This window comes from Camelus ferus, chromosome 2 (genome assembly GCF_009834535.1).
Source record: "Camelus ferus isolate YT-003-E chromosome 2, BCGSAC_Cfer_1.0, whole genome shotgun sequence".
NCBI lineage: Eukaryota > Metazoa > Chordata > Mammalia > Artiodactyla > Camelidae > Camelus > Camelus ferus.
Window position 1 is genome coordinate 4,904,922 of NC_045697.1, and position 18,354 is coordinate 4,923,275.

The 18,354-nt window shown below is 48.4% G+C and overlaps 1 protein-coding gene across 8 annotated transcripts in view; it reads left to right on the plus strand.

Annotated features, from left to right (window-relative positions):
* Positions 1–9,407, plus strand: part of EVC2 (EvC ciliary complex subunit 2) — a 122,425-nt gene extending 113,018 nt beyond the window's left edge. For 4 of the 8 annotated variants that reach the window (XM_032493802.1, XM_032493801.1, XM_032493782.1 and 1 more), the window contains exons 20-22: positions 3,951–4,147; positions 6,723–6,824; positions 8,687–8,954. In XM_032493802.1, coding sequence (XP_032349693.1) covers positions 3,951–4,147; positions 6,723–6,824; positions 8,687–8,954 — 567 coding nt within the window. Of the gene's footprint in view, positions 1–3,950; positions 4,148–6,722; positions 6,825–7,298; positions 7,363–8,686 lie in introns of all 8 variants that reach the window. The other 4 variants (XM_032493800.1, XM_032493765.1, XM_032493758.1 and 1 more) reach the window with 2 other exon arrangements.
* Positions 9,408–18,354: the final 8,947 nt, after the last annotated feature.

Here is an 18,354-nt window from a genome sequence, read left to right on the forward strand (position 1 = left end):
GCCAAGATACACTCAGACGATGATAATCTTTGCCGAGTCCCATGGTGGTGAAGCAGAGCAGGAAAGAGGGACAGGCAGGGCCTGCTGGCAAGTGTGATCTTCCTGCCACCCTCCTCCGCGTGGACATCTGGTTCCCGTGTTCCTCTGTGATTCATTTCAGTCTCTAGAAATGGCTCCGGATCTTTAAAGCAACGTGGTCCACACAGATGCTTTCTGTGTCACCGCCTTCGGGAAGACTTGACCCAGTGACATGGGCTGAGGATCATTGGTCAGTAAACTTCCGGGCTGGGAAGGCCATGGCCATGAGCCCGTGGCTCCCCACATTCACCGGGGGGAACCCCAGCTATGCAGGGTTAGCCTCTGCCTCAGGGAATCTGCAGGGTGTTTATGAAGTCAAGGTTTATCCATCATTTATTCGACACACATCTGTTGATCTCTTTCTCTGTACCAGGAACTGGGTCAAATGCTGGAGATAGAGGCATATGATACTGACCGCATCCTGAAACCTCACTGGAGACACACATAAGAAATTGTACCGTTGTAGTTGAGTTGATTAAAACCAATGAGAGATCAGAGGAGAGGCACTGTCCTAGCATGTGGGGTCAGGAAAGGCTTCCAGAAAAGCCAACACTCACACAGAAACCAGAAGAATGAGTTTGAAGAGAGCCAGGCAGAGCGCAGTGTGGGGAGGAGGGTGTTCCAGGCAGAAGGAAGCGCGTGGATGGTAAGGAAGGAGGTTTGGTACTTATAATACACCTTTCCCCAACACTTCACTAAAAACATCGGTCAAGCTCATAAGCAGCGCCATGCTTCCAAATCCAGGGGTCAGGTCTCTGTCTTCTTCTTTTTTGACCTCTCTGGCACTTGGCCGGCCGCCCTCTTCTTGAGTATGTTCCTTGGCTTCTGATACCAGAGACACCTGGTCTCTCCCGGCCCCAGGTTGCCTGTGGCCAGGCCCCCCGTTGGATGCTGCTCTGCGTCATGGCCTTTAGATGCTGGGGTCCTGAGGACTTGGTCCTTTACCTCCTTTCCTCTCAGCTACATTCACTCCCCTGCTGGCGCCATCAACATACCGGTCACCATCTAACCCCGCCTCCAGACGCCTGCCCTGCACGTGAGACGACATCTCCACTAGGGCACCTGTGAAACACGTGACATAACCTGTCCAAACAGAGCTACAAGTGACTGAGGGTTCTCTCCCCCAAACGTGCGCCACCCATCTCACCAAATGGCACCTCTGTTCACCCAGCAGCCCACGTGAGAGGTGGTGGCGTCATCCTCTATTCTCGTCTTTCAGTGAAGCTTGCTGGCTCTGCCGTCTTAGTGTCCCCCTCCCGTCACTTCCCACCACTCCCTCCGTCATTCTGGCTCAGGCTGCCAGCATCTCTTGCCCGAAATGCCTCCGTCCTGCTGCCTCTCTTTTTGCAGATGGTCCCCTGTCCCTGTGTCATCAGAGTAGTCTTTTAAAAATGAAAATCAGCTCATGGCATTCCTGCTGCTTAAAATCCTGCAGTGATTTCCCATCTCATCGTGAAGACAAGCCAAAATCTCGCTTAGTGAAAAGGTCCTGTATAATCTGACCCCAAGCCACCCGTCCCACCTTATCCCCTGTCACTCTCCTTCTCACGCCGGCCACACAGGCCTCCTTTGCTCTCCATCAGGACGTGCCGAGTCATCCTCGCCTCAAGTCTTTGCTCTTGCCTCCTCTGCCTGGAAGGTTCTTCTCTTCCATGGGCGTGTGGCTCCTCACTTCATCCAAGTCCCTGCTTAGACGACACCTCTCAGAGGAGCCTTCCCTGGCTACCCATCTCAGACATCAGCCACCTCCACCCATCACCCTCTGGCTCTTTCTCTTGCCTTGTTCCCATCCTGACACCCACGTACCGCTACCTGATAGAGCCTACCTGTAGGTTTACCATCTGTCTCACCTGTGAGCCTTGTGAAGGCAGGGACTTTGTGTCACTTACTGCTCTGTCTCCAGTGCCTGGAACAGGGTCTGGCCCCCAGTAGGACTCCATCATAGTGTTAATTGAGTGAATAAATGAATGTGTCCTCATCATTTGGCATAATGGCCCACCAAACAAGTCTGCATCCTAATTCCGGGAGCCTACGAATAGGACCTTTTATGGCAAAAGGGACTTTGCAGATGTGATCGTGGATTTTAAGATGGGGTATTAGCCTAGACGACTGCCGTGGGCCCTCAGTGTAGCCGCAAGCAGCCTTAAAGAAGGGAGCAGGAGGAGTCACAGTCTGAAGAGAAGGCCACGTGGCAATGGCAGATGCAGGGACTGGAAGAAGCACTTTGAAGACAGGGAGGGGCCATAAGCCAAAGAACGCAGGTGGCAGTGAGAGGCTGGAGGTGCCCAGGAAATGGATTCTCCCTGGAGCCCCCAGAAGGAGCCAGCGTGGCTGACCCCTGGACTCTAGCCCAGTGCCACTGATTTCAGTCTTCCGGCCTCCACAGCTGCAGAACAAACGTGTGTTGTCTGAAGCCACTGCGTGTTTGTGGTGATGTGTTACAGCCGCAGCAGGAGGCTCATAGAAATACCGTAACAAAAGCAACAACCAGCACTCGCTGAGTGGCCACGATTTGTTGAGCGCGGCGCCTCGGTGTCTTGTAAAGTCAGAATTCTTTTTAGGTGAAAGTAACAGAAATTCATTTCAAATGAGTCTGAGCATAAAGGGAATGGATTGATGCCCTGATTGTTCTCCAAAAGAGCAGGGCTGAGCTCTAGGGGCCCAAGTGACAGAGGACACTTGGCGGGTCTCTGCTTCTCCGTCTCTCTCCTGTTGCTTTGTGTCCACTAGTAAGCTGCTTCCCCACAGGAAGGGACGTGGTAACTGGCAGCCTTGAGCTGATGGCCCTTCAGCATCCAGCTCTCCTGGCTTTGCTGTAAAAGTGCTTTCTGTGTTGTATCTTCCTAGCGTGGAACAGTTTTACACCCCCCAGTTCATTTTGTCCTTCAAAAACCCTTTGACGCAGGTATTATTGTTACCCCATTTTACAGATGAGGAAGTTGAGGCACAGAGGAAAATAAAGGCACTACCCAGAGACACACAGTTCTGTGCAGCGGGGCTGGGAGCCAGCGCAGGTTTGGGGGAGTGGAGAGCCTGCACTCTCTTTTTCTAACCATTAAAAAAAAAATACTTTTAGATTCACACGAAGTTGCAAAGCTAGCATCGAGAGTTCCAGTGCCCCGATCCGTTTCATGGTTTCCCCCAGAGGTTGCATCTTACAGAACTCTTGTACAATATCCAAACCAGGAAGCTGACAGTGATGTAAAATGTATGTACAGTTCAGTGTCATTTTATCACATGTCGTTTCATGTAACCGACACCACAGTTAAGATACAGAACTATTCAGTCGCCACAGAGATCTGCTTTGCTCCCCCTTGCTGGTTGTATCCACTCCCCGACTCCATTACCACCCTCCCCAATGTTGTCAGCTCTGGAATGTTATTCACATGGAATCCTACAGGGTGTGGCTGTGGACGCTGGCTTTTTTTGTGCAGTGTGATGCCCTAAGGATCCTCCAGTTCTTTCTTTTCATCACAGACAGGTGTCCCATTTCTTTAACTGTCCACGGGTTTAGGGACATTTCAGTTGTTTCCAGAGCCTGTGCTGTGTCCCCTGAGCCCCATCGCCTCATGGAACATGAGTAGGAGGAGGGAAAATTACTAATCGGCCCTGCTGCAGGCCAGGTCTTTAGCTGTGACGAGTGAGTCGGAAGGGATGGGTGAAGGCTTTGAGATCACCATGGGAACCGAGGCTGCTGACCAACTAGGGTTTTTTTGACAGCTCTGTGAATTTGGGAGCATGTTTTCAAGACCGAGCCACTAAAATATTTATCTCCCTGGGACAAAAAGTCCTAAGACCTTAATCCCCGAAAACTTGTTGTCCATCAAGGTTAGAGCGGTGAGGCTCTGAGCTCCCTGTGTTAACCCCTCTAGGAGCTGAGACTGGCCTCCTACCTGTCGAAGCTGACGATGGTGCCGGGGGGCACGCTGCGCCGGCTCCTGAGCGTGGCTCTGCCCGCAGCCTCCCAGCCTGAGCTGCTGGCCGTGCTGGACTCCATCGGCCAGAAGCATCAGGACCACGTGGTGGAGAATGATGGCGGCGGGGTGCAGACCGACCTGGGCAGGAGGCGGTGAGTGCAGGGTCGGGCTGCCTCTGGAAAACAGTGAGTGAGGTCCCATAAGGAGAACGGATGGGGGAGGGAGCAGGACCCCGAGGGCACAAGCACACGCCTTCCCAGGGGAACTTCGTTACAGCATCCAAGAGATGGCGCAGACAGCATCCAAGTCGCCATGAATCCGCTTTAAGTCTCAGTAGCCCAAGTATTTTGCCCACAGCTTCTCTTTTCATCACCAATTGATTCCTCCAGTGGACTTTTAAGAAAATAAGTGTCCCTGAGCTGTAAATATGCCATATGCGCACAACAAGTACATAAAGGAAAAAGAACACAGAGAAACAGCCATGGTTCTATCAGCTGGAGAAAACGGCTGTTAGCATTTTGTTACAGTTCTTCCTCCAGAATGTGTCTGCTGAGTGTGTGCTGCGTGCGTGTGTGTGTGTGTAGGAGTCCCAGTACATACAACCTGACAGCCTGCTTTTCAGAACCTCACAGCAGAAGCAAGTTTGCATGTTACCTTTCAGCTCTTTTTCATGTGTAAACGTCTATCTCATTATCACACTATCTAGACTATATTTCAGCTGTTTTTATTAACAATTTAAAATTCATACTTTTGAAACATCTGCATAGATACTATTTTTAATGGCTGCCTGTTATTCCACTAGGTGTGTAGGATAGTGTATGTACCTGCTACCCTGTTACTGGACATTTAGTTGGGTTCATTTTTCCTCAATTACGGGTAATGCTGGAGAGATGCTTTCCTTAGGGTCAAGTTCCAGGTGTGAATTTGGGCAGTAAAGCCTCTTTGCAAAGAAAGGCAGGAAGTGGGGCTGTGGACAAGGTGGGTTTGGGGCAGCCAGCGGTACCACTTGAGAACAGATTTTGGCAGCGGGAGGGTTACCAGGACAGCCACGACCAGACCTGAAAGTGCAGAAGGCCGGGCAGTGAAGCCGGCGCCTCAGCCAGGATCCAGGGGAGGCTGGGGATGGGCGTCTCGGAGCCCAGGAGTCTGTTGAAACTGCGTGATTGCATCGATAAGTGTATATGTATGTTATTTTTCCTGACTCATAGGGGTCCCTGACTCAGAAAGGTCAGAAGCACTGCTGAGGGCTGAGAGTGGTCCGGGCTGGTGCAGGTGTGAGAGAGCTGGGTGAGGGCGTGGTCAGGGCAGGTGTGGGCGTGGTCAGGGGCAGCAGGGCGTGGTCAGGGTGGGTGTGGTTGGCGCTGGGTGTGGGTGTGGCCAGGGCTTTTGTGGGCAAGTCAGAGTTACAAGTCTCAGCCTGGTCTCTCCCAGTGCACAGTCAGGGAAGAACATGCTGAGGGCAGGTATTGGAGTTGACCCTGGAGCTGGAACATGTGTGGTCACAGGGAAGCCACCTGTGCCCGAGAGCCACTCATGGGGACCTTGTTTATGGAGTTCCCCTTTGTTCAGTTTAGTTTGGGAGGCTGGTGAGCCGGGATGGGCAGGCTGCTGGGGGACAGAGCAGGAGCACCCAGGTGGCTTGTCACCATGAGCATGACACTCCCTTTCTTTGCCCGACCGCATGGCCAAGTGGGCTGGATGACTTCTGGGTCCCAGGCCACTCGCCATAGTAACTGAGGGCACGGGCTGTCACTACTCTAGTGTCCCAAGTGCCTGGTGCCTGGTCACACCATCAGTCCAGGGTCTTGGGTTTCAAGCAGCAGAAACGACTGACTAAGCAAGAAAGGGTGAGTGAGGGGCCCGTCAGAATCCAGGAAAAGCTGGACGCCGGGTCCCTGGACAGGCAGGACCGGGACAGGATGAGGGCCTTCCTCTCTGGGTGTGCCCTTCAGAGGACCAGCCTCCTTTGCCCAGGAGCTGGACTCCTAGGACAGAGAGCCTGGCCCAGCCTGTCTACCACCAGGCAAGGCAGAGTATGAACTTGGCCAGAGCTGGGCACAGACAGGACTCTCAGTCCCACTCTGTCTTACTGACTTGAGTCCAATCCTGTGAACATCTCCCCCCTCCCTCTCCACTAGGATGTCCCTTCTTCATTCTAGAATCACACTCCATCACGTGGCATTAGGGCTCCCTGCCTTGCCCACCTTCCAAGCTTCTACTGTGCTTCTTAACTTTCTTATTCTTATATTTGTAAAACACTTGCTGAGCTCCTTATATGCCACTGTCCTGGGCGCTAGTGTATGTGGGAGAGTGAGGGACAGTCCTGCCGCGCGGAGAGTCCCCTCCAGTGGGAGAGCTGGGCCATACACAAGCCAGCGCGTAAAGCCCATTCCTTCACGTAGGCTGCCTGCCCTCCCTCCGCTGGGACGCCGGGACTCAGTTCAAGTGTCCTCACATCTAGGGAGCCTTCCTCTATCTGACTGATGTCACCTGGTACCTGTCGGGAACCCCTGGACTGGGGACCCCTTGCGGGCAGAGATATTGTCTTGACTAGGCTGCTAGATCAGTGTTTGTGGAGTGAGTGAGGGAACGAACAGTGAAAGGTCAGGGTTGGGGTTTCTCCTGTCACTGAGAAGAGAGAAGTCCCCTAGGGCTTTTTAGGATTACACATTGCTTGGAGATTCTATTCTTTTTGAAAATATAAGCACACTCCCTTCTCACCTTCAGGAAACACCAGGGCTGGTGGCAGGACTTGGAGAGCAAACTTCGAGGAGAACTGATAAGCAGAGGATTAGAAAAGATGCTCTGGGCTCAGGAGAGGAAGGAGCGGTAAGGAGGGCGTCTGCTCGGTGGGCTGGGAGGGGTCAGCCAGGCTGCCTGTGAGCCTGAGGGGAGGTGGGGGGGCCGCGAAGGGAGGGTTACTGCAAACTCACCAACGACACTCCTTCCCTAAGGACCACAATCTTTATTCAAAGCAGGCTTTGTTTAGAAGCTGAAGATAAGCCTCTGGCTGTCAGTGGGAGCAGATTCTCCTGATTTTTATTAGCATTTTAATTGCGGGATTTATTTTAACTAATGGCTCTTTTTAAATGGGCTCCCATTAGATGGAGAATAATTCTTTATAGATGTGCGGACTCCATAGCTGACAGAGCCATCTCCTGTCTCGCCGCATGGAGCCTCCCCGCTTTCCAGAAAGTGGGGAAGGTCCCACCGCCACTGTTCCCCAGCTCAGAGCAGCCCGAGGCAGAGGCCCAGCCTGCAGGCGGGAAGTCGTGGCCTTACGTCCCCGCTCTTGTCCCTCAGTTTCCTCTGCCAAGTGCCCTTCTCTGTTAGCTGTGGTTGCTGCACATCTGGAGAACAGAGGAAGGTGAGAGGCAGGGTGGCTTCAGCTCGCTACAAACACGAGACCAAGCAGCTCCCCCGTTTCCCCGTAGTGGGGACTTGGAGGAAGAGTCACATCAGGCAGATTGGGAATAGGTTAAAAAGTGATATCCAAAGGGTGCTCTGGACACAGCCGATGTCCAAGGGAAGTGTCTGATCCGAGTCCTGCCCCTTCCAAAGTGTCTCAGAGCTCCGGTGAAGGTGCTAAGACCAAACTTCTGAACCGTCCACGATTAAAGTCTAGGAGCCATTGATCACAGTAGGCTGGGAATCAGAATTTAGTCCCAGAGAAATTAGATGCGGTTGTTGAGCACAAAGCAAGACAGTGAAATTCAAGCCGTGTAAATGTGAAGCGCTCCACCGAGGAACGGAGGTCAGCTGCTCAGGGTGGAGGTGGGGACGCAAAGGCGGTCCTGGGCGCACAGGCATCAGCGGCGCGGGTACAGGCCAGGGGGGCGCTGGCCGCACCGTCCCGGTTCCCTGTGCTCCTGGCAGTGTCCTGCTCTCCCTCCAGGCCCTGTGGACGGATGGTGGGAGGAGGAGAGTCTGTGAATCCTTACTCAGATTCATACCCGCTGCAGGGGCAGGAGTCAGTGGTGGTGGCGGTGGAGCCTGACCCGCTACGTCTGTTCAGGAAGAGTCCACAAGCCCTCCAGTAGCCTCCGGCAGATCGGCCCCCAGTGACCTGGCCCCGTCCCGCACTGCTTGGGCAAACAACCCTGTGGCTTTCAGGCTGTCCAGGGCTCTCAGAGGGAGTCAGAGCCGTTAGCAAGTGCAGCCAGGATCTAGGGGCTGGACCGCTCATGGGCAGGATCACGGCCGTCCTTTCTCGGGATATTTCCAAAGCCTGTCACTCTGTTCTATTTCCAACACGTTTTACCTAACTTCTGACTGGGCTTTATAATCAGGTTCTATCCATCTGCTTTGAGTGGGAGGCCCACGGGCAGCAGTGTCATAGTAAATGTTTCACACTCGTCCAGGACGGTGGGGGAAGAGAGGAGCTCTGATCTGTAGCTCTTGCCAACTTCCATCATGTGAAACCCTCCCACCCTGGCTGGTTCCAAGCTGCTGACAGGTTCACAAAACTCTGGAAAAGTGAACAGTCCTGAGTCGGTGAGCGCTGTCTGCAGCACACCACAGCCACAGGCTTCAGCTCATCCCGGGGCAACCAAAGGGAAGAACCTTTATTTAAAATGACACTTGACTGAGGACCTAGGGACCCAAAGGGGTTTTCCTTGAGGAAGTTTTTGGGACACTCGGTAGGGTCAGTTGCCAAAAATGTCGAATCTGATCTTCTGTTCTTTCTTTAGCATATTAAAGAAGACGTGTCCCGCTCTCAGAGAGAGGATGGCATTCTCTGGAAAAGGAAGTTGGCCGCACCTGTCCCTGGAGTCCGTCGGCGAACTGGCCCCAGTGCCCATTGTAGGGGCAGAAACCATTGATTTATTCAACACCGGCGAAAAGCTCTTTATCTTCCGAAATCCCAGGGAGCCGGAGATCTCACTGCATGTCCCCCCCAGGAAAAAGAAGAACTTTCTAAATGCCAAAAAGGCCACTTGGGCCTCAGGCATGAACTAGCCCAAAGGAGTCTGAAGACAGATTTGCTTTCTCCTGCCCGTGTGTGTGTGTGTGTGTGTGTGTGTGTGTGTGTGTGTGTGTGTAATGTACAACCTGCAGATGTAAACTGCACGTGCAGAAGACACAGACACCCCCCAACCCTCGCCTTCCCTCCACGGCTCTCAGTGACTCAGTTTAATCTGGTCTTGTGCGTTCCCAGATGGGCCACTCTCTTCAGCGTCACAAGGGACATGAAGAGACAGAGGCCCAGCCTGTGAACGCTGGTTGCTTTCAGTCCCACCTCGCCGAGGGTCTGGAGGAGACCCCAGCCCCCACTCACATCCCCGCAACGGCTGCCTGCAGGTTGGGCTGTGTGTCAGAGGCCACGCTCTCTGTTCTTACGTTGTATGTTTCTTACATGTTCTTTTTTTATCAAGGGAACTTCTGAAAATAAATGCATTTGATGCAAAGCTCTTCTCGGTGAAGCTCGTTTTTGCTTTCTGTAGGGACTGTTCATTTTTAATCACTTCTTGTGTTTTGGCCCCACACTGTGGTATTTGACAGAGATCTGCTCTCTGTGTTTCCAGTGGCCAGAAGATGTGCAGGCCACAGGGCGGTACCATCTCCAACCCACATCACAAAACTCAGCGGCTTAAGAAGGTGAGGTGATTAGTGCGAGATCATAAAGCCAATAAGTTAACCAAGAAGGACTCCCACTATAGCCCCAAACTCCTGTGCCTTCTCCTGCTCCATCAGTGGACACTCCTGTCCTCACCCGTTTGCCAACAAACTGACTACACACAGGTCCTCATGTGTCTCAGTGCTTTCCTGTGCCCTGACCCTCATCATCCTCACGGTGGTAGTTGAGCCAATGAGGTCCCACTGGGGCTGGACCGGATCATGGTCTCAGCTTTCCTGAGAGCCAGGCAAGGAACACAATCACAGCAGGCCTTTCCTGAGGACACAAGGTGATTGGGAGGGGAATCGGGTCACCAGGGAGAGGAAGACAAGGAATCCTGATGAAGCACGTGTTCCTTGAGAGCGGCTGCTAGACCCTTCCAGCTGCTTTAACCCGCATCTTAATCCTCATCAACCCCCCAGCAGGTGGGGGTCACGACTCCCATTTTACAGCCAAGGAAGCTGAGAATCAGAGTTTAAGTAACCTGCCTGTGATGGCACCATTAGAAAGGAGGAAGTCTGGCTTTGAGTTCAGGTGTCCTCACTTAAAACCCTTCTCTGCCACGACTCATCCCATTGCTTTTGGCAACCGGAAGGTCAGGTCTTATTTGCGGTTTCCTACCAGCAGGCACGCAGCGCGGTGAGCGGGGACCTCTTCTGAGGATCGCATTTCTTCTGGGAGGTGGCCGTGTACCGTCTTAAGGCTGCCAGTGGGTTGTATGACTGCATTAGCAGATATGTACAAACAAGAAGTTCAAATCCAAGAAAGAAGAGCGGTCAGTTTTCCCATCTGAAGGTCAGAGTGAGCAGAGAGAGGACAGGAAGAGCAGTGATTTTCACACACAGGATCGTGGAGTGGAAAATGCATGGTCTTTGATGTAAGTCAATTTAAGTTCGGGTCCTGCTTTCTTGCTTGTGAGCTGTGCTTGCTAGGCAAGTCACCTGACCTTCCTGAGCCTCAGTTTCCTCATCAGCAAAATGGTGGTGAGAACCCCTTGTTAGGAGGATTGGATGAAACTGGGTCCATAAAGCGCTTGGTGCAGGTGTGGGCTGCCCACGTCTGTGTCCTTACGTGGTCCTTGAAGGTGACCCACCTGCCTTTCTAATGATTCCCTGGTGCTAGAATTATGTACAGTTGAAAGTAGACTGCACACAGATTTCAAAAAATAACTCAAAATTATGGGCTGAAGACTGATTGAATAGACTATTCACAACAGCGGGAGGTGCTCAAGCTGTTCAAAATACAGCATCTGAACCTAATTATAACTCCCTACGTTAACAGACGGGAGTCCAGCTACTGATTTAATTCTCTAAACTCACCACACGAGAAACACGAAGACGTGTTGGGGAAAGCCTGTGCTTTTGGAATCAGGTAGCTTGGGTCTAAATCCTGGCTCTGCAACTTTTGAACAAGCCCCTTTACCACTCTGAACCTCAGTCTCCTCATCTGTAAAACAAGAATCCTAATACCTGCCTTAGAGGAGGGATGGCAAAGAGTGACGACATTGGATACTGTGTCCACAGAGTTCAGTAAAAGGTTGGTTGCTGATTTATGAATGAACGTTGCTGATTTACTTATTATATTTCTACGTCTTCACAAAATTCAGCTTTGTGGTCCAAACAGTGACCCTCCTACAAGGGCTGCACCTGCCACAAGACACAGACGCCTATTTGTGAGAGAGAAGCTCCAGGGAACTTGAACTGAAAGGACCTGAGCTCAAATTTGAGCTCTAATTTCTTCTTTTCCAGGAGTGACTACTTTCAGTTGTTTAGCTGTTTCTGTGCCATTAACATTTATATTTTTTGGAACATACTGCAACTTCTCAGTGCTGTATTATCCATAATATATATAAACTTTCTAGTATAGAAGATGTGAATTTAGCTGTCTTAGACACACATACGCACATACACACACAGACACCACACGCCCTTCCTCTCCAGTTATGTAATGCGATTAAAACACAAATTCCAGTAAATACTCAACATTTTTATTATTATAACTACTAAAATTTTATGTGAAGCTGAGTCATGTAGGCCATTTTAATTAATTTCTTTATTGTGTGTGTAACTTTTTGTTTTCCCTAGAATTAATAATTGGCTAGAACTGTATAGTTATGTTTAAAAAAGAGAGACTCCATTATCTTTTGGAGAAACATACTGAAATATTTATGGAAGAAATTATGTGCTGTTAGAGATTTGCTTCAAGATAATATGGAAGGGCTGCTGGCCATGATAAGGTAACAGAGACTGAATTTAAACTCCCAACTTAAACAACCAGAGAGCTGGCCGACACATAGGCAAGAACTACCTTCAGACACTGAGCAGCAGGCGGCACGAGACGCTGACACCTGAAGGAAGGGAAGTAAGTGGAGGGCCCCCCCCCGCACCTGCCTGCGCTTGGTGCCTGGAGGCAGTTTTAAGGCCGCCGATCAGGGAGGGGAAACCCAGACAGAGCCCAGCAGTCTCCTTGAGTTGAGGAGACAGAGAACAGAATTCAGGGAGACTGAGGCAACTGGAATTTATGAGGCAGAATATGGAGAGGAAGGAGAGACACAGAAAGGGGGGCAGAGACAGAGAGAGAACAAGCCAGTATGGACAGAAGGGTCCCCTTAAGTCTCTTGTCTGAATACGGAGCTGTGTGCACAGGAGGGAAAACTGTCAGGGGGAAGAAAGAACCACCAGAAAGAATTTCCAAACAATTCCCAAAGCTCCCCAAGGGCTGAGAACAGGTCTCACTCCCACCAGCCAGAGGGTGATGCGTCAGCTGGTCCTCTGATGGACACTGCCTTTGTAATGGAATAAATTACCCGCTCTGGACTCACCAGAACAAGGCTTAAAAGCAAGTCTCAACATATCTGTAGAGAAAGAAAATAGATTAGTGGTCGCCTGGGGTCTGGGGGGATGGGCAGGAGCATGGGGATTATGGAGAGTAATGGCTGATGGGTACATTTTTCGGCAATGAAAATTTTCTAAAATTAGATTATACTTATGCTTGCACAGCTCTGTAAATACAATAAAAACACAGTGAACTGTATACTTTAAGTGGGTGAACTTCATGGTATGTAAATTCTATCTTGATAAAGCCATTAAAAAGAAAAAAAAAGAAGAAAACAAGCCTCAAACAGTTTAAACTGATCTCAAGTGACTTAACAATATGCCAGAACAAAGTCCAAAGCCACTTAAAGGAATACAATAAAATCCAGCGCCCAGTAAATGTAAAATCACCAATGTCTGGCATCCAATCAAAAATTACCAGGCATGCAAAGAAGCAAGAATATAAGACTCATAAACATGAAAAAAAAAAAAAAAACCCAATCCATTGAGACTGACTGAGAAATGACAGATATGAAAGAATTAGCATATTAGGACATTAAATCAGCTATTATACATTCCCTATATGCTCAAAATAAAGAAGGAAATATGACGTGAATAACAGAAATGGAAAATATAAAAAGTGTTCAGAACACGTCTAGTTTCAGTTCAGACACATAAAGAGCTTAGAAGTCAGAACGTCTGTATTTCTAACAAGAAGAAAAGCTGAACAAACTGGAAACCTTTGTCTTTTCTGGGGCCCTTCAGAGACCTGAGGTCACAGGGCAAGTCCCTACCCTGAAATCTGGAGGGACAGGCCAACCGAGAGAGTTTAGCCAAGACCCGAACTCAGACAGATGCTAAGCACAGGGATGGAGACAGACATTCCTTGTGGTTTGTACTGTAGAGCACTGGGAAATATCTTCAAGATCTTGCAGTAGCTCGTGGAGAAAAAAGAATATGAAAATGAATATATGTATAGTCATGTATGACTGAAAAATTGTGCTGTGCACCAGAAATTGACACAACAGTGTAACCTGACTATAACTCAATTAAAAAAAAATTTTTTTTTTAGAGAAAGCTGGAGCTATACAACCTGAAGCAAATCAGACTTCAGAACAAAAGAAATCATTATGGATAAAGAAGACATTACGTATCAGTAAACAGGTCAATTCTGCAGGAAGATATAGCAATCCTAAATATATATGCACCTAACAATAAAGTGTCAAAATACATGAGGCAAGAATGATAGAGCTGCAAGGAGAAATACACCGTTTAATAGCCGCTGAATATACATTCTTCTTAAGTTCACATGCAAAATTCGCTAAGGTAAACCACATTCTGGGCTGTAAAACACAACTGAAAAATCTAAAAGAATAGAAATTATTCAAAGTATATTATCAGACCACAGTGTAATTAAACCAGAAATAAAAAAACAGGGAGACAGCTGGAACACCACACAAGTATTTGATATTAAACAGCACACATCTAAATAACACATGGGTTAAGAAGTCTCAAAACATTTTAAAATATTTTGAGTTGAATGAAAATATAACTTAACAAAATGTATGGATGCAGCAAAAGCAGTATTTGTGGAGAAATGTATACCGTTAAATGCACGTAGTAGGAAAGACAAAAGATCTAAAATCAATCAACCAAGTTTCTGCATTCGGAAGCTGGAGAAGGAAGCGCATCGCCTGAGACAGACCTGGATTAGATGTGAGGCCCCTCAGTGCCCCTGCTGAACTGTGGGATTGTGGATGCGTCTCTCAGCCTCTGCACTACTCATTTTACTCACCTGTAAGTACAAGGGTGTGACCTAGTGCCTGTCTCACAGGTGCTGTGAGGGTGAGAGGACAAAGCAAACCCCCGTGCCTGGCATGTGTTCAGGGCCCAAGAAATGATGGCTGGTGGAGCTGTAATGATGCTTCTGCAACAGTGTAAGGTTAAGTGCTCTGTATTTGTTTTATTGTTCCCATTCAGTTGTGTAGTGGGGTTGATGAATACTTAATGACATGGGAGAGCTTTAACAAATAATGTAAGCTAAAAGACGCAGACTTAAATGAGGTAACAGTGTTCAGCATTCAATCAATGTTTGTTCAGTAAATAAGTTAATCGATTAATTAATGAAACAGGAAAGAAGGGAGGGGGGAGGAAGGAAGGAGAAAAGGAAGGAAGGAAAGAGCCTTGTTTTTCAAGTGAATATATAGAAATATGAAAAGAACTTGAAGTAAAGCAAACTGTTAACATTACTTACCCCTGGAGAATTGATTACAGATGATTTTCTTTGATTTTTCCCTCTATGCTTCTCAGTAGCTTCCAAATCTGTTAAAATGAATCTCTATTGCCTTTGTAATCAGATAAGAGCACAAAATGATATCTAAAAATCAGAGATTTGACATAAAGAAAATAATTTTTATAATTTACCTTCTAATCATAGTTCTGGTTTAGGAGTATCTAAAACCGACTTCACATAACAATAGTAAATCATAAAGTTAGTTCTTCTTACCAGTTTTCTGCTGAGCTGTGATTGGGTAGATGTGAGTGATCTGCAGACACTTGTAGTTTCAATTAGAGATTGCCTCCTGCTGCCTGTAACAGAAGAATCAGACATTAGTGGGGAAAATAAGAGAGGAGCTTTATTCTCTCTCACATGGCACACAATCTAGAAGTGGCATTTGGACATTGTTCCTGGGTGTCGCAGACACCAAACCTGATCGTCAGACCCTTTGGAGAGTGGGCAGTCTGGGAGGTCTCTAATGTTTTTAAAGCGGTGCTGGGAGGCCCACTGGGTATTACTCATTATTTAAGGCTTGTCAGGGAGGAGACGCATTTGAAAGTTGCAGCATCTTCACAGCTGACCAAAGCAAAAGAGGGAGACAACTAAGAAAAATAATTCTTTCTTGTTTTCTTCAGAGCATGGAGACGAGAGAAAGTAAAAGCATCCTGCTAGGGCCACCCACCGTTCTCTCTGTTCATGTGAAAGGAATCCAGCGTTTTCTATATACCAGATGCTGCGCGAAGTGACCGATCTCTATGAGACACAGGAAGAAAACCAGGACAGCAAAACTCTGCGGCCAACGGAGTCACCAAAACCAATAAAAACCTTCATCACTCACTGCAGTCGCGTCTGGAAAATAATTCCACACAGGCTGCACGGGGTGAGATGTTTGCAGTTACTGAACATGAAGCCCAAACATGTTAATTTGATAAATTAGCAGGATGTGATTCTATGCTCCACTTCCGACAAGATCACAGGAAATTTATTAGCCCAGAATGACAATCTAAGGAAGAAAAATTCCCAGAAATGATCTTTAACCCCTTAGTCCCCATTGCTATGAGTTAGGTTCTCCTGGCCAAGCCTTTATTATTATTTTTTTATTGAAGTATAGTCAGTTACAATGTGTCAATTTCTGGTGTGCAGCATCACGTTTCAGTCATACAGATACATAGATATATTCTTTTTCATTGTAGGTTACTACAGGATATTGAAAATAGTTCCCTGTGCTGTACAGTAGAAACTTGTTGTTAATCAATTTTATATATAGTAGTTAGTATCTGCAAATGCTCAAACACCCAATTTATCCCTCCATCCTCTCTTCCCCCACTGGTAACCATAAATTTGTTTTCTATGTCTGTGAATCTGTTTCCGTTTTGTAATTAGTTCATTTGTGGCTTTATTTTTTAGATTCCACATATAAGTGATATCATACGGTATTTTTCTTTCTCTTTCTGGCTTACTTCATCTGCAGATCCATCCATGTGGCTGCAAATGGTATTATTTCATTCTTTTTTATGGCTGAGTAGTATTCCATTGTATGTATACACCACATCTTCTTTATCCAGCCATCTGTTGATGGACATTTAGGTTGCTTCCATGTGACGATGTTTAGGGTGTACTTTCGGCAGGAATGAGCACACAGTCTAGCTGGGTTCACGTGTCTCACAGCATACACGTCGGAATGTAAATAGTGAGTTGCTACCGAGATTCACAAGTGGGTAAGATCACTGTGTGCTGTAGAAATAAGAGAAGACTTCTTTGGGAAGGTGAAAATTAAGTTGAATTTTATCGTGACGAATTTGTGGTTATCTTGGAGGCAAAATAACACCCAACTTTGAATTAACTAAGACGCAGGCTTGTGCCAGATGGAGATGAAAGCATAGGCTTTAAAGGCTGGACTGGTCCCTGCACCCGACCTGAGTGGCCGCATGGGTGACCTCCTACTTTACTCCCTGTTAGGCAGACTGCCTGCCCCCATCACAGTAAGTCACACATCTGAGATGAGTTCAAATCTAACCCAGACCGTCAGTGGGGCTGTTCGACAGGGCACACCGGACAGCTCGCTGAGAAGGGGGGTCTGAGGCGAGCACTCCCAGCTCAGCGACGAGGCAAAGAGAGCTGAAGTCTCCGCTCTCGTGACTTTCCCTCCCTGGGAGTGGGATGGACATTCTCTTGCCCTTATGGAAATATGAGGAGTAGGGAATAAACTTCTCCTTGCAAAGTCATGGCTGGCTGAAGTTTAGACTGACTCGGAAACCTGTAACAGAAGGAGTGACTTCACAGGTCTGTGAGCACCAGCACCATCAGCATGTCAACAACAACAGTAACGGTTCCAGCAGCACCTCAGCAACAGAAGCCGCAGCCCCGCCACCTCCGGCCCTCGGGAGCTGCGCGGCGTGTTTACTTAGCCTGCATCATCTCACTGAGCCCTCCCGGGATTTTCCCGAAGAGCTGGGATGAGGAGAGGCTGGGTGAGACCGCATCCCTAGGATGTTCGCCACCCAGTAAGAAGGAACTCATTTTTGAGGTCTGGGTTCTTTCAGTACCTGAACAACCTCAAGCAAGTTCTGTCACCTCCCTGGATTTCAATTTTTCAGTCTCTAATGGGGGAAGAAAATGACTCCCACATTTGTTGTGAGGACGGAGGAAGGTAATGTGTGAGGAGCGGGGCCCCCTGGAAGGCGTCTTGTCAGATCAGACTGTAAGGGGAACTACGGGGGCTGAGCTCCCCGCTCAGCACCCCCTCTCTTCTCTCGCGTCCTTTACCTTTTCATCATTTCGCCTCCTCTCAGCTGGGAGCCGTCAGGAAAGGCAGAAGGATGGGAAAAGGCAGCTTTTATCCACTACGCTTGTCATCTTCCGCTTTTCACTGATGCTCAGTTCTGTTTTCTTAGGAAAGATTTAAAAAAAACCTTCACAAACACAAAAGCATCAAAACAAAAAAACACCTACTTCTTCAAGGCAGACTGTCAGAAGACAGAGGGAACTGGACCTCTCTCCAGCTGAGAGCCTTGTTTGTATGTTGGCCTCTGCTCTTTGTTTCCAAGAGAAGTGACACAAAGAAGGATGCTCAGGGGACCTTCGGGTTGTGGGCCACCTGCCATTGAACATCCGCCCACTTCCTTTAGGCGCCACACCTGAGGGCAGATCAGTGCCTCTGAGAAGCAGGCTGGGAGTGGTCCACGGAGAATGCGCATCTTTGGAAGATGGCTGAAGCAACCCCCACCTTTGGCCAAGAGTCGTGAACACAGGCGTTCACCCTCCCTCAGTCCCAGCAATGGTCACTGAGTCTGCCCAGGAAGCTCAGAAGGCTAAAGGATTATTCCCAACACCTACCACCACGCCAGTCTTAATCAGTGGTGGGAGAACAGTCTCAGGATTGTCTGTCTCAATTGGCCGTTTAAATTTACTGGTAAGAGACTGGTTAATGATAACAATGCATTGTAAAACCTTCAGAAGGAAAGGAGAACGCTTTGTGGACCATTTCTTTTGGGTGTGGCAGTTTTAAGTTACTAGTTTTTAAAATCAGTACTTTTTAATGGCAACAACTTGACCAAAAATCTGTCACAGAGTTTTGAGATCCATTAAAATGAAGTTTAATGCAAAACAAAAAACAACACCAACCATCAACGTCCATCAACAAAATCACCC